The sequence below is a fragment of the Thermobia domestica genome, chromosome 5, assembly GCF_964235325.1.
Source record: "Thermobia domestica chromosome 5, izTheDome1.hap1.1, whole genome shotgun sequence".
NCBI classification, from domain to species: Eukaryota; Metazoa; Arthropoda; class Insecta; order Zygentoma; family Lepismatidae; genus Thermobia; species Thermobia domestica.
The window spans coordinates 38889238-38906358 of NC_137458.1; the positions used below are offsets into that span (position 1 = coordinate 38889238).

Here is a 17121-nt window from a genome sequence, read left to right on the forward strand (position 1 = left end):
AGGTGGCCCAGGTAGGCAAAGTGGCACACACGGGTGTGTCACTTTTTTAAAATCCGCTCCTGTGTGGACACTAATTAAGATATCGGGATATTATTCTTGTCAATTATGGTTGGACCATAGTTTATCATATTAATTTCTTTTTCTTCTGGTGTCGAATTTCCTTCTCAAATTTCACGCCAGTCAAAAATTCGAGAATTTTCCAATTTCGAATTTCCTTTACTTCTTTTTTCCCTGTAGCTTTCTTCGTTGTAGAAAGACCTCCTTAAGACTTGCCAGATAGATACCTCGGATGGATACCTAACTGTTGATGTCAATTGGACGGGCCTGCGCGTAGTGTTGCCAATTAGGGAAATTAAAACTTCCCTAAATTTGGGCAAAAAATTCGAGATTTTTGTTTATAAATCCGTACCTATACGTCCGAGTGCAAGTCAACTTACGCCAATTGAACATTTGTCCTTACTTAACAAACGCAAGTACAGATCGTAACAATTGGGTAATTAGGGGGCGCACGAAAAATTCGTATTTAGGTTCTAACCCTTGATTTTTCTAGTTTTTCCCTACTTTTCTATTTATCGTAGTATATTTTTGGTAATTAGAAGCTTTGTTCCTTAAATATCGCCATAATACTTGTAGGATATATTAGTAGTGTACCAGTATTTAATTTAAGATAGTTTGCGTTTGTCTGGTAGCAGTGTTGCCAGCTACAGAAAATTTTAATTCCAGATTTTAGGAGGAAATTTTGGGAAAATTATCTGTTTTGTCTCTATTATTTCCCTCTTGTTGGCTACATCGGAACAAACGTACCAGTATCTGGAAGTCTCCTCTTTGCCCTACACAATGCACTATAGAAAGTTTCGATAGGATAATTAGGGGAAGTACAGTTGAGGTTTACAGTAGACCTTGTTCTCTAATTGCAAAAATAACTGTGATTTTTTTAAAGGTAGAATGAGATATTTTTTATTGACATGCTTACTTTATTAGATATCGTCACAATACATCTAGGATATATTAGAGGGGTACCAAAGCTTATTTTAAGATAGTTTGTGTGTGTGTGTCTGATAGCAATGTTGCCAGCAACAGAAAATTTTAATTCCAGATTTTAGGGGCAAATTTTGGAAAAAAATCCCTTTTTGTTTCTATTTCCCTCTTGTTGGCTACACTCGAACAAACGTACCAGTGTCTAAAAGCTTCGTACTTAGCCTACACAGAGCACATAAAAAGTCTCACTAGAATAATTAGGAGAATTACAGTTGAGGTTTATAATAAAAAAATGTTCTGGAACTGGTAACAAAATGGTTAATTTCTGAGGTAGAATGAGATATATTTTTAAAATTTCATGCTTACTTTGTTAGATATCGCCATGATACGTGTAGGATATATTCTTGGAGAACGAAGGTTTATTTTCAGATAGTTTTCGTCTGTCTGATGGCAGTGTTTCCAGCCAAAACAATTAATTCCCGATTTTAGGTGAAAAATTCGGAAATTTTCCCTTTTCCCCTCTGTTATTACCCTCTTGCTGGCTACATTGAAACAAACGTACCACTACGTGAAAGCTTCCTCTTTGGCCTACAGAACGCACCATAAAAAGTGCCAATAGGATAATTAGAGAAGCTGTAGCCTCGGCATATCTCTTGATTTTTGCTTCTGAGGCGTAAAATGTGTCAAAATTTCATGTGTATGATGACAGAATTTTTTCTTTCCCTCGTGGAATGGAAGCCAGCGACTTCCGGATTTCATTGTACTTTGTCAACACACCAAAGATTTTTTTTTTAGGTGACTTGAACCCATATAGCAGCAGTGGTACTAGGTACAAAAAAATTGAAATTCGGTTAGGGAATTTTTTGTAAATTTTCACTCCTACATTTCCCTCAATAATTTCCCACCCGTTGGCAATACTGCAATGCAACTTATACCAAAAATAGCCACATCCTAACTAACTAACTCTGTGGCCTATGGAACCCGGAGGTTCAGTGCCGCGTTCACAAAAGCTCTCCACTGACTTCTATCCTTAGCTAATTGGATCCAGTTTCTACTTTGTATTCCTATCTCTGCGAGATCCATCTTAATATTATCCTCCCATCTGCGCCTAGGTCTTCCTAATGGTCGTTTTCCGATGGGTCTACCAGTCAAGACTTTGAAAGCGTTTCTACTTTCTTCCATTCTAGCTACATGACCTGCCCACCTAAGCCTCCTAGACTTGACGACTCTAACAATGTTGGGTAAACCGTAATAGCCACATCCATTTTCTTAAAAAAAAAAGGGGGGGGGCCTTAACCGTACCAATCTAATGAATAGTTTTTGAGCAATAAGTCACTAACTGAAAATGTAACTAACTAAAAATGTGGGTCCGAAAGGAATAATCACACAATTTTGCTCGTATAGGTAGAAAGAAACAAACGATTTTTAAGTTACGAGGGCTTCGACTCAAGTTCTGTTGATTATTTCAATAATCTGCAACATAAATCAATAAATAATAGTTGCCAGAAAAAAACAGACATTTGAAAAAACATAAAAAAAACGATGTTTTTTATTTAAAAAAACTTCACAGAAAAAAAGTTTTTTTTTACAACACTACACAAAAATGCTAAATATGGTCCTGCTTATGAAATAGAAGTACAGTATATAACTATTTGAGTATAAATGTCTGGCAATCTTTGTCGTTGGTACAGGAAATTAATATATTAAATATTTACTGCTTCTTTTTCAAGCTAAGTTTAACATTTGAAGATATGACAATATTAATTTAAATTGTGTATTTGCATCCATTAAAATTAAAGTTTTTAACAAACATTTGTCAATTTTTCTTTCAGCTTCTGATGGTCAAGAATTAGCCAAAATCCAGAAAGTTAGAGTAATTAGAAATGAGAAAAGAGAAGGTAAGTTTAATGAGGAAGGAAGGAATTACAATTATTGCTAGTTAAGATAATAATAAGTAGAATAAAGTTTTCTAATTTCTTCCATCTGTCATTCCCAGTTCTCAAGAAAACATCCTTATGAATTGTATTTAGTCTTCTTACTTAGAATTGATATTTTTACTTTGCGTTTATAGAGTACATATAAGCACACCGGACAAGCAATTAATCACGAGGTTTTCTTCCAGAAAAAAAAAAAAATGTCCAGAGACAAAATCAGAATGTAAGGGGCTGTACTTTGACAGTATTTGCTAAGTGCCATGCTTTTCTCAAGAGTGACATGTAGCTTCGGGGGAAGCAGTTGGCTAACTCCAGAAGGACTGCCCCATGGAAGTATATCCAGAAGAAACGCTGTTATTCAATCTAGGTAGAACTGACCTAATACCAGGTAACACAACCTCTGGCTTAGGTTATGTTTGGAAGTGGTGCCAAGGTTAATATGAATCAACACGTTTATTATTATATAACGCAAGTTCCAGCAAAGTACGGGGATGCCTATTGCTGCGTTTCCGATGCTCAAATAGTAACAGATTTTAATTATATTTAAATCCAGGGGTAGAAGTGCGGGGGAAGCTGTTCCCCACCTCCGAAAATATGTACGGCACCCGCCAGATCCTAAAAGACTACAATGGACAAAGATAGGCAGGGGGACAGCATGACGTCATGCCGCTACCTACCTTTGCAGACCCACTTTTACCCCTGTTTAAATCTGGAAATTTGGCAGACTAGACCTGGTCTGACGGTCTGACAAGGTGATAGAATGTTTCTCAAGCCATGTAAAAACTTTTTAAGCCTTCTGATCACGGCAGTTATCGTCTTGGAAGATGACAGCCTCAACTGAATATTCATCATGGAAATGTAGGAAAAATGGTAACATCTGGTCGAATGTCCAAATAAATATGCTGGTTCATGTTCACATTCACATGTATGAGTAAAATGAAATTGTTGTATGAAATATATCCACACACCATTTCAGAATCTCTTCCAGCTTGAACCACATAAGTGTGGGTGAAATGTTTCATTGCGTTTTCGTTGCGCTTGACTCCTTACATCACTGCAATACAAACAAAACTGCAACTTGGACTGCACTTCAGTGAAAAAGGTGGCCTCTCATAGTACATGATTGCAAATGCCATGGCATGAAGCTCCCTTCGTAATGTCCTTTTAGATACTGGTTGGGATGGATCTGCATTCATGCACTACAGTAACTCCTGTCAGATTTGAAAATGGTTTTCCTTGATCAGAGGCAGGGAACATGCCTGGGGGTCTTTCTGGGTTAGAATCTTTTCTTTGCAACCACAGTTCTGACACCGTTTTGAGTTCTGACCATTCCTTGTAGACACACTGGACAATCCATATTCATATATCAACAAATCGGACTTCATTTACGGTGTGCTCATAACCATTTTATCACATCTTGCCATCTACCTGTGTTGACGAGCGATTTCCATAACACCAACTGGTCCACTCCCTTCAGTTAACTCCATACAACGGGCATGGGTATGTGTCAGTGTGGATAGGCCATTTAGTAACGTATTATAAATGGAATCATATCTACTTATATACCAGTGAAAGGACCAATGTTAGGTGGGGTGTACATTTTCTGTTCGGTGTGCTTATATAGTATTTATATAGGTTGTTTGAAAAGTATTGGGCCCTTGAAGATCAAAATTAGAATAATATTCTATATTATTCTTCTTATTATTTGAAACTAGAATTATGAATACACATATGCATAACTTCGTTCGATGACCTTGTCATTTTTCCAGCAACACCACGACCCCATTGCTGTAGCACTTTTGTGGTTTCTGGTATTTTTAAAAAATGGTTTTCACTGATTTCTTTTGAAATTAACTTAGTGCCATTCGGGGAGTTCTGTTGAGTCCGAAACAAGTGATATCCTGACGATACCAAGTCCTGGCTATTCTAGAGATGCAAGGGCTCGAAAAAAAAATTGTTTTGCAAAGAATCGCGCTTTTTTGTGCTTTGATTCATAAAACAGACTTTGTTTCGCTTCTCTACAACACAAAACTTATTTAATTAGTGAGTGACGCAGATAATAATATAAAACCTCGAAAATAAACCATAAATGTATTTAGAATCGGGAGAATACCGAATTCTCTGTTTATGGATTATGTGCGTAATAAACTGTTCAGCTGAACGTGTGGTTTCAAGACTCTAGAACGTATAACCACCGTCATGGTTTAGTCAGTCCTGAAAGTTTCTGAATTTTTAACAAGAGGAAATCAACATATTACGGAGCTCCTCCCCCCCCCAAAAAAAAGAACTAAGTCAAGCATACTTCACAACAACCATGAGTGAGTGGTTAGCTTTTGCACTTTCTGGGATTCAAACCCGCACTCGACATTCCAACAAAAAAATTTTCTTAATTCCATCTATAAATGTACAAATACTGCGTGTACTGTGAGTGCTGGCAGACTTCTTTTTTTTTTATTGTTTTTAAACTGTTATTACTAATTATCAGCAGTGACGGATTTGCAAAGGAGGTTAGGGTGAGGGGGTTTCTTTCGGACTGAAGCCTGTTTCCCGAAATTACGGAATTTCTAAAATAAACAAATATTAGTTACGCCTTTACTCATAAATTTCAATCTCTCCTTAAATAAAAGTTTGGATTTTTTTTTTTTTTTTTAGAAAAATTAAATATTGATAAGAAAAATCCCTCTCAAAATACTTTTCTAAATCTACCACTGACTATCAGTATAAAATGGTCTTCAAGGTTGTATCCGGAAGAATATTACTAAATCATCGCACAGCTACAGTATAACGAAGTGTGGAAGTACGCTCTGACAGATATATTGAAAAACAAGTTTAACTAAGAAGCTAGAGTACTAAGCTGTAAGAAATAAAACACGGATGTTTAAAAATGAAATGAGCTAGAGGAAAAAAAAACGCCGATAACTCAGAAGTTAAAATAAAGTTAAATAGCGTCTAAAACTGCTCCCAAATACTACGTACTTTATGTTTACTTAAATTCATAAAACATGTGCTCCATTCACCATGATGGTGAATTTCAGAGTGAAATATGGCGTTTAAGTCATGAAATTTTATTTAACTATAAAGTATACTATAAGAAAGCTGTTTAGATAAAAAAAATTGTGAAAATGAAAAATCCAAAATTTCCGTTTTTTTTTCAAAAAAGCAGACTTTTTATGTAAGAAACGCCTATTCAAAAAAGCCGCTACTACGCTGACAACGCCAGACCAGATATATCTTTGACAACTGACAGAAATTAAGACAACTTGCCTGGAAGGTTTTAATTTATCACCATACGTCGATTCAAAAAAGCCGGCTTTTTTGCATGTTTATATAGTGGATAAATTAAAACCTCCCAAGAAAGTTGTCTTAATTTCTGTCGGTTGTCAAAGATATATCTGGTCTGGCGTTGTCAGCGTAGTATACGACTCCCTTTCTGTTGGCTAGTTCCTGCCGGTTCTTTTGAATGGCAATATGCACTATCGCTAGTTGTCGATAGTACAGTCTATAGGTCTGAGTTTATATTTCTGGCTGATGGCAGCAGTTCCTCGCAATCGACGATGCCCTTCGTATCCCACCAAGCGCACAGCAGAAGTGCGCAAAAGGCTCAGTACTTTTAGATTACCTTATATATATATATACACACACATACTCCAAATATTCGTATGTAAAATTCATTTTGTGTTGCATAGAAATGGTAAGTCCTAGGAAAGGGAAACTTGGTGGAAATACAGACAAAGACCCCGAGTTTTATGTGACACTAAAATGAAGTCGAGTGCATCACGGATTAATGAATTACAGGGCCAAAGATCAAAATGTGATTTGTTCCTTATGGATTTCAATGTTAAATTCTGGTATTATATACAATTTTTCAAAATATAGCGATCTTTTAACCGCACAAATTAGCATATTTGCATAACTTCCGATGTGAAACAATGTGGTAGTGAGGAATATGTGGAATTGTAACTTTTGACCTCTAGCAGGCCATCCTTGACTTGTTGTAATAGCACTTATTTTGGGAAATGCCCGAAACAAATCAATTCAGCCGAACATAGTGTATTATTTCAGCATACATATAAAGAACGTACTCAAGATTAGTGGAAACCCAACAATTAGGTTACCAATCATAAGATAGGTGAAACGTCAGAGAGTTTATGGTTTATGTGTCCAACTTCAGGTACTGAAAAATATCAATATACTCGACTGATGGAACGATAAATTGATTATGTACGAAGTTTCATTTTGGAAAAAATACACTTCCATTAGTTGAATTGAAAACTGTGACTTTTAAGCTCTACCAGGTCACTTGTGACCTTGCTTGGAATAACGCAAAATTCAACAGCTTACCATATAAAGATAATTTATTCGAGTAATATGTAACATAACATACAGATAAAAGGCCTACCCAGATTAATCTAAGCGTAAGAGTAAGGTTTGTTTCCCCGTCAAGTTTGAAATTATCTTACCACCAGTTAACTCCTGTATCTATTTCTTCTCAGCTTTTCTTCAAAGTTGCGAACGAATCTTTATGTCATTTTCGTAAGTGAAAACTTGCCTTTTCTCCTGACCACAGTTTTCAGTTGAATTCCACAACACATGATTGTGATATGAAAAAATATATGCTTCACAAAGAATCTTGCACTTCTGTCCTGTATTGTTATATACTCTATCTTTTTTTCCTCGAATAGAGACTTCCAGGTCTATCTTCTTCTCTTGTATTGATTGAACCACATATATCTTATCATCATCAAGTTCTGTCGGCAAAAGTTCATCAATCTCTAATCTCTTTCCCCTAAACCATATTTATCTTCACATTTTCTCCCTTTCATTTCCCCTTTCATGATACCAGTCATTAAAATATTATCCATATGCTCTTTTCCATTCTACGATTCATTCTACTGTACTTTCTCGCTATTTTATTTTACTATAATTAAATAAATTATTCATTAGTTCCAACGTGCAGCCAAGGTGAAAAATAGATTAAGGTTGAAAGTGCTTATATCAAATGAGTAAATAGATAAGAACAGATAAATTAATTATAATATGTTGTTAAGTGTTTGTATAGTATATGCTGCGTTGTTAGGTACATGAAAGCGAATGTTTTAACGAAAGATCATCAAGGTAAAAACAAATGATGTCATATCTGGAAAGAAGGGCCGCGGTGGTTCAGTAGTGGAGCGCTCACCCCTGGTGCATGGGATCGTTGATTGGATCTCAGCTCGCACCAAGTGAGCTTTGTGGTGGACAAACACCGCGTGTGTGGGTTTTCTCGGAGTTCTCCCATTTCCTCCCACTTTCTTCATTCCACCATTTTATTCATTTCTCATCTTCACCGTCTCCTTTAGCCTAGCCAGCGTAATCGTGGGACGTAAAACTTAAATATTTCATTTCATTTCATATCTGTAAAGAAGAAAATGGGATAGAGTTCTGGAAATAGGGAGATGATTTATTTTATTCTTATTAGCTTTAAAGCATATTAACTTGGATGTAGGTACACAATGAAGTATATACTACAAATAAAGAATAAATACTGTAGAATATTCATTTTTGTTTACTTATTCCATATACGCACTTTCAGCGTCAGTTGTTTTTCTGTCCTGCGCAAGATATTTGGAAAGCACATTCCCCCTTTCCTCTCATTAGACGCTTGTGGGTTGAGACATATGATGTGTATTAAGGAGTAATTTATTTGTCTAAGTGCAAATTAGCACGAAATATTGAGCAGAATTCTTACGTTCAGCAGTTTAACTTCGATTACATACATTAGAGCCCTCCGTGCTAAGAGGAAGGATAGGAGCCTTCTGTTGTTTAGGTCATGAAGGTAAACTATAGATCCACGTCACAGTACTTAAAAACTGGAAAATAAAAACTTTGAAACAAATGATAACATACAAAGTATGCATAGGAATACCAGGGCAATCATTTGATATAAATTGTTCTGTACATGACATGATATTAATGTGTTTTTTTCTTTCAAAGGTTTAATGAGATCCCGAGTGAGGGGTGCCGACGCTGCTACAGCGAAAGTCCTTACCTTCTTGGACAGTCATTGCGAATGTAATGTTCACTGGCTGGAACCATTGCTTGAGAGAGTGGCAGAGGTAACTTGCTGAAAAATGATGATTTTTAAATGATTATAATAACGTCTGTAAGAAGGTGATTGTTTTGTAGTGTGAATCTATGATACTTTACCTATTAAAACGTCTTTACTATATTTTGTTAGAGGTGCGCTTGGTAAACAAATCAAATTCGAGAGCGTTATATTTGTAGTTTCCAAAATTTTAAACTTTCTTAGTGCATCAATATGGACAAAAGTTATGACTAGCTATTTTTATACATCCTGTGTTTATTTTGAGTGGATGTAATGTTTTGGCATCTTTGTATTATTACTGAAGTTTCTTATAAAGCATGAGCATATCAAGCCAGTTATTTGACAGTTCTTTTAAAAAAGCGTAGATTACATCATTTTAGTTCATATTCAATAATTAATAATGATAAATGAAACTTCCCATATTTTTGTAACCGAAATTCATTCCCATATATTCAGTATTCATTGCTGTGGAGTGTAATTATTCTTTTCGTGTACAAAATTTCATATATGCTGCTACAGATTTAGGAACTGTTTGTTATCTTAGTTCTCTAAAAACAATTTTCTTGGAATCATTGATTCAGTTGCTGACCTGAAAAGTTTTTTTTCTTTCTTTTATAATACGCACTTATACTATATGCGTATTGGAGTTTTGTTATATGCCGATCATTCTGAACTAGGTTTTTGAAGAATAACAATCTTTTATAATTTTTTTTTACATATTATTAGTTGTGCAATTTTCACAATGAATTTCAGTGATTTAACTGTTTTGGAAATTTCAGTTCAGTTAATAGAATTAAATTTATACATCTGATGATGAAATTAGACCAATAATGTAAAACCAAGCAACTCGGTTAGAAGTTTCAATGTACTGTTAGCCCGAAAAAAGATATCAATAGATAAGTAAGATCTCATGTGATTGACATATAATAATAAAGTTTTTTTTTTTTTTTGTCATATATTGAAAGAAAATATTGAGATGATTTCGAAAATTTGAAGTTGAAGAATCGCCACTTTAGAGCTTTCTACAATATAACTTCGCTGTTTTATCTTGTGATAGATGATATCAGACAGCATATAGCTTTCTACACTCATTTTCAGTTTGATGTCAAAGAAGTAATACAACAGTACTACTTCAACATTTCGCAACATAACCCTACAAAATTTTGAAATAAAAACATTTTTATTTTCCAGGACCGGACTCGCGTAGTGTGTCCTATAATTGACGTGATAAGTATGGATACCTTTCAATACATCGGGGCTTCAGCAGACCTTCGAGGTGGCTTTGACTGGAATCTAGTCTTCAAATGGGAATATTTAAGTAACGAGGAAAGGAACAGACGACAAAAAGATCCCACAAATGCTATCAGGTAAAGAAGTACTATAGTGTAGTACAAGGGAGAACCAAAAAATAACTGGAATTTACTGATAAAAAGTATGGACTTTGTTATTATTATTATTATTATTACTATTATTTAGAATACGAAGTTTTTTTTTTTTTTTAATATAATTTTAATCACCCTCAAAGTACTCTCATTAATACTAATGCACTTGTCCAAAAGTTCATTTCATTGTTGGAAGCTCCTTGCAAATTCAGCCTGTGATACCTGCTAGTGCCGTCGTGACATTGTGTTTGACTTCGTCGACATCGGCTAAACGCTTGCCTTTCATTCAACGAAACAGGAAGAAGTCCACCGGAACCAAATGTGGCGCATAGGGCACGTGGATCGTCTGTAACTGCGTCCTTCGTTGGACGATATGTTTCTACGAGACGATCTCTTTGCTTTTCGGTGAGAAGTCTGGACACAAACTTAGCAGACACTTGTTGCATTCCCAAATCTTTGTGCAAAATGCGCTGAATGGAGCTCCAGAATAACTCAGATAAGTCTTCGAGTTGGTCTATTGTTCTTCGTCGATCTTCCCTGATGAGATGAAGGATTTTGGCGATGTCCTCGGTTCGCGCACTTGAAGGACGACCGGAACGGAGCTGATCTTGAATGGTCATTTCCCCCTTTTAAACCGAGCAAACTATTCGTACACTTGTGTTGTACTGAGAGCATGTTCTTCGTAAGTTGTTTTGCATGATCACAACAGGTTCTGCAAGTTCCTGCCGAGTTAACAAGCAAAGTTCACAGCCGCACGTTGTTCGTGGGAATCTGTCATTTCTTCATGTCACGAGTACACTACATATGAACACACACAAGGAACTGCCAGAGAAACCACACGCGTCGTTTCGGTTGACGCCACTGGCATACTGATTCAGGAGAGATCCTCCCACAGCGTCCTAGCGGTGCAGCCACCTCGTACTACAAGTACACGATGTGTGTGAGTATAATCCTGGTTATTTTTGAGCCCCCCCCCCCCCCTTCATATTTGTCTAAGCTAATCAAATCAATAGTTTTAAACAAAATATTTCTATAACCTAACAGTAGCTCTCAATTCGATGTTTTTTCTACTTTCTGACATCAGTGCTCTCTATGATTATCTAACTTATATATATATATCTTAAAGTAGAGCAGTTTTTCTATTTTTAAGATAATATTATGTCTTTTCTTGCCAAAATAATCAGGAATTAGAAACAGCAAACAGTCGCTTGATCGACTACAATTATTAAAAGAGTTGATATAAGGTTGGGATAATTAATGAATTAATATCATATTAATGAATATTATAATGGCACGATGCTGTGAAAGATTTTACTGTAGAATACAAGCATACAGATAGTATAATAGCGATAGTGGTAATGTCACCATTAAGGAGTGTGAGGGAAAACGGAGGAGGGATTTTTTTGCGGGGGGAAATAGTTTATCCCAGTGACCTACATTACAATTGTGAGGCAAGAATAGCCGCCGGAGACACTTGCCCTTTTTGACATTATCACTGGGTAGCAACCGTGCTACAAAATATGTAATTCATGTAATATACAAGGCTTATTCAATACATAACCGGAATATGTTTTTGCAGAATATTTATTACAAGTAACAAAATAACTACGTTACTATTTGTCAACATAGTTCTCCCTTTAGTTAAATACACCTACTCCAGCGTCTGATTCCACAGAGAGAGAGAGAGAGAGAGAGAGAGAGAGAGAGAGAGAGAGAGAGAGAGAACTTTTGGATGCGTCCGTAACTACTCATACACTACTGACTGGGCTTTGTTGACTGAGTTACTGTCAATAGTTTGTGCACGCTATTGATTTTTCAGAATTTTCCAAATAAAAGACACTGTGTCCATGCAAAATCAAGTTTATTGGACTCATTTTTGAAAATAAACAACATTGTTCATATAAGGATACGAAAAGCCATGGTTTTGTTGACATTGAGACATCTAGTTAGTGGTGGTGTATGAACCCTTGTCAGTAGTTGTCTATTTCAACGAACAGTTGTGTATGCGCTATTCAATGTTCTTGTAATACTGGATAGTAAGTAAAACTGGCTAGAAATCTGTGACATGCGATCTTACTGTTTTCATTCGCGTGAACCAGCTGAATAGTGCGAAGAACATGCAAATACTATAAAATGTGGAACAGAAAATGTTAACTAAGAGTCGAAGCACGTGTTCAAGTGGTTATTCTGAAAGAAGAGAGTCATTCTCTGCGAAAAATCGCTCAGTGATCGGGCGGAACAGTGCATCGGACTCTTGAACGATAGTCACAAAATGGTGCAAATATTACACAGAAACGCATTGATTATCCAAAAATAACACGTTTTCTTAAGGACAAATTCACTGGAAAAACAAGCAAACAGAATAGACGTTAACCACTCCAATAGAACTATTGCAGATCCAAAAGGTATCAAATACGTTGGTGGCCGAGAGCTTTAGATCTATGGTCTTTGGGATAGAATTGCGATAAAGAAATCATTCCTTCAAGCAGGAGACATTACAAAAAGATACTCCTGGACACACACACACACACACACAAATAATAAATAAATTTAAAAAATAATAAAAATAAAAAATGAAATAAAGACTCGAACGATGAATAATGGAAGAGCGCACTCTGGACCGACGAATCTAAATTCCAACTTTTCATCTCGCAATGCTAGAAGTTTATACGTCGCCGTCCCGAAGAGCACTTTCATTCTGATCGTGTAATACCTACAGCAAGGCATGAAAAGGTAGGGATTAGGAATTAGATTTCTGGGCTGTCGGCACCTAAGACCATTTAGCCCGTCACGTATATGAGGGATGACGTTCTTCGGCAAGCACACTATCCGATGAAAGGGAAGCAAGAAAGGAGTGAGGAAGGAAGGAAGCGGCCTGGTACCATTATGTCATCCCGGCATTTGCCTGGTGTGAATGAGGGAAACCTCATTCAAGATGGCGGGCCAGAAAAAGCTGTTGAACTTTTTCGATCGAGTGTCCTCACCAGGAATCTAAAGAAGGTAGCGTCACTATTTGAGGATGCTTTGCAAACTACAAAGTTGATAATTTAGTTCGAATTAATGGAGTAATGGACAAAAACGTGTTTTGCAACTTTTAAGTAAGGCATGGAATTCCATTAGGAACACGGATTTGGGGCAGTAACTTTATACTATAACAGGATTATCATCCCAGACATTCTTCTAAGCTATGCAGTAACTATCTGCAATTCAAAGAGGACACTTACATCACATCAATGGAATAATCATCACAGTCATCAGATTTGTTACCCATCGAGCTCTTGTAAGATAAACTTGACAGGGCATTTCGTAAATAGATAATAATGAATATTGAAGGTCTTTGAAGGCTCTTCAGAACTACTGGAATCGTATAGCTTCATGCCCTGTTTGAACTTAACCAGTTCGTAAACTTGTGTTTCACTCATACGCTGTCATGCTGCGATGAATTTTATTAGTCTCATGTTTCCATCAACAGAAATCTAAGGACACTAAGAAACAGTAATTTCAAATTACAGTTTCAAATGCATTTAAGTGGAGCGTTTATTCTATACTTGTACCAGTCTGTGTTTAAATGGTACGTTTCAAAAGTAGATTATGCCATTCAAGTAACCATTGTAATTAGTATTCTCAGTTGTGGTTATGAAATTATATAATGCGTTTAATATATATATTCAGGCCAATAATAACTAAATTACCATACTCTACATAGCTGCACATTAGCATTATTACGAAAGAGTATATTTAAAATCTAAAAAAAAAAAAAAAAAAAAAAAAAAAAAAGGACAGGAGACATATTAATGACAGTAATTTACAATAAATTCATAAATAAGCATAGGATGAATAATATTCACGGGACTGCAATCTAAACAGCAGAAAATAGACGAAAAGAATGAAGACAAACACATTTGTATTTTGTTACATTTTAAAGAAATTAAACAATATTAAGTACTCTTTTTGTGAGATTATTAACAGGAATAGAACAAAATGCAGATTAAATATCATTTTCGGGGCAATAACTGATTAATTGTTATAGAATATTCATAGAATCTGGTGTGATCATTTAATCATTTATTGATATTCAAATATATGCAGCAAATATCGCGACTATTTTGTGTCGAGATCTGTTGGTAGCTCTAATGTGTAATGCCAAGGTTGAAGCGCCATAAAGTTATTACAGCGTAAGTAAAAATTTGTATGCATATGAAACAGAATGAAATTGTTTTGGGCTAATATCTACGATAAAAATGTGTAAATCGTCTAAATTAATCGTTACGTAATTTAATACCTTCTTGAAAATAGAAAACATTGAAAAATCTCGAGTGAACCATGGGACTATTTTGACATGAAAATAGTCATCATGTGTTGCTCACGAAATCGCGGATGTATTCGAGGTACTTTGATGAAGTTTGAATGAAGGAGGCGTGTCCTTTATTTATAAGCCGGTTAACAATTTGTGTAAAAATGAAGATTTCCTCTCTAGATACAACTGATATAAGGTAACAACTAGAATAATAAGTGTTACTGAACCGTAATAAGTGCTGACTAATCCCGGTGCTTGTATAATTTCGAAAGTGAAATAGAAAGCAAAGTAGGGCTCGTAGCTAAACTTTGATTACACTGCCATGGGCAGCTTAGCCATTAGTTTGGGCATTACGTAGATTTACTCCCTAATATCATGTGCAATTAAGTCCAGCGTTATTAAGAGCGATGTAGCCTCTAAATTCCAGTAATTTGAGAATTTTATGTCTCCCTTCACAAGTTTCGGCTGCTAATTCAAAATTGCAATTTGAAGAATTCAATTAAGCGTTGGGCAAAAAGCAAAATATTAAATATTATGGTATAGATTGATTTAGTTTCAGCACAGTTTCCGAATTATTCTTCTAGTACGTTGCCATGCCAAAAAACGTAGTAGGTTAGTTTAAATTTCTGTAAACGATTGTGCATGTATATGTGAGTAAGTGAATGTGTGCATGTTAGTGATTGGTGTATATAGGGAGTTTCTGGTTTCTTGTGTTTTAATAGTAATTTCGTATGTTATCATGTCCATAAATGTATTTCATCGTCATGTACATAATCATAATGTTTGTTCGAGTTGAATGTAAGTGTAGCCTGATATATGTTCCCTTCAGGAACTGACACTAGCTGGCTAAACTGAGAATTAATGCACCTGTCATAAGTTGTATAATATATTAGATTGTTATACATAAAAATACAAGAATAAGCATATTGCAAACAGGTGTATTCCAGTATATATCTGTAGCTCACGGAGGGACCCTAGGAAGTCCACGAGCTAGTTACAATTAAAAAAAAAAATTGCTACTTTCTTATAGGTAGTTGTAGATGAAACTCCTCATAGACACCAATCACTATTTGTCTTAGGTTAAATGTTTATAACTTGCATGAATATGTGTTAGTTGCATGTACAGTGTATGTTAATTTTGTAATTTAAATATAGATCAAAGTACCAATAATTCAAAGTACTAATTAACTAACTGCAGATTGTGAAACTGTGCTTAATATTTAATACAAACGCTACTAAAAATGTATATATAAGAACTGTACCTTAAAAAAAAAAAAAAAAAAAAAAAAAAAAAAAAAAAAAAAAAAAAAAAATCCAAGGAAGTTTTGAGAATACATCGGAAAACTATGTCAAGATTTTTTTGTTGCGTGGACATATGACGTTCTATGTAAGCATATGTTAAATGATATCACGACAATCTACGACCATTAAAATAATCCTACTTTGAACCCAGTATTATTATTATTGTTGTTTATTATAAGCTATACGAATTTAGATCATAATATTAAAATACAGTAAACTTTATATTTAGGTCTTACGGTGCTACAATGAATGGGTATAGATTAAATTAGTATAAATGGATTGAAGTCTCCATGGGATGGGGGAATGCTGTCCTTGGCAAGAACCTGGAAGCACTTATTTCCGTATTGTGTTCCTATATATATATATAAAAGATCAAGTGAGAATTCCGTTGCGTGACACTTCTTTACAGTTAATCATGTTGAGTGTTGTGTTCGTTAGCTATTTATTTTCTTTCTCCCCCAGTCTTATGGACTACTACGCTTCTTCAGTGTGTGACGAATATGTATATGTAATTAACACGTAGAGAATCAGCATAAAAGGAAAGCTGATACATGGTTGGCGCCCATGCGTATTTTCTCAGCCATGAGTAGATTTCGGCTATACGATTACTCATTCGAAATTCTAAATTATTCTGAAATTTTAAATTATTTCGATATTACCATTTTGTGACAACGATAATTCATTTTGATAGCTAGTACATACATCTTGAGCTCACATTGGAAAAGGGTAGTGGTCCAGGGAAGAATATTTCTTCTACCTGCGTCGAAGGAACTTATATTTGAGAGCCATAGCAACAACCGTCGATAATGAAACATAGGATAGATTCCAAATCATAATTCTTTTCCATAGTATGAATAGTCATATGAAATGTAGTCTATCATTCGGGAGATATATTCGCTCTCCATTCTTTGTTCTTTATTTACATTTATTTAATTTTTCCCTATTTTATTTACTTATATTATTATTAAATATTTGCTGTTACGGTTTCAATAGTTTCTCCCCCTGAGTATTTCTTTTGCAAGTGAGACAGTGATTAGGTAAATTTTAGTCAACTGTTACAACTGCACTCCTTCAGTTAGGAGCAATCCTGTAAGGGAGCTGCCATCTTTTGTGTCCAGTGTCCCGTCGTGACGCATGAGTGCT

The 17121-nt window shown here is 35.4% G+C and overlaps 1 protein-coding gene across 1 annotated transcript in view; it reads left to right on the forward strand.

The window, feature by feature from the left end:
- Window positions 1–17121, forward strand: part of Pgant2 (polypeptide N-acetylgalactosaminyltransferase 2) — a 547092-nt gene that overhangs the window by 512653 nt on the left and 17318 nt on the right. The window contains exons 5-7 of the mRNA XM_081758540.1: window positions 2811–2876; window positions 8886–9007; window positions 10189–10364. Of these exons, the coding sequence (XP_081614666.1) occupies window positions 2811–2876; window positions 8886–9007; window positions 10189–10364 (364 nt within the window). The remainder of the gene's footprint in view (window positions 1–2810; window positions 2877–8885; window positions 9008–10188; window positions 10365–17121) is intronic.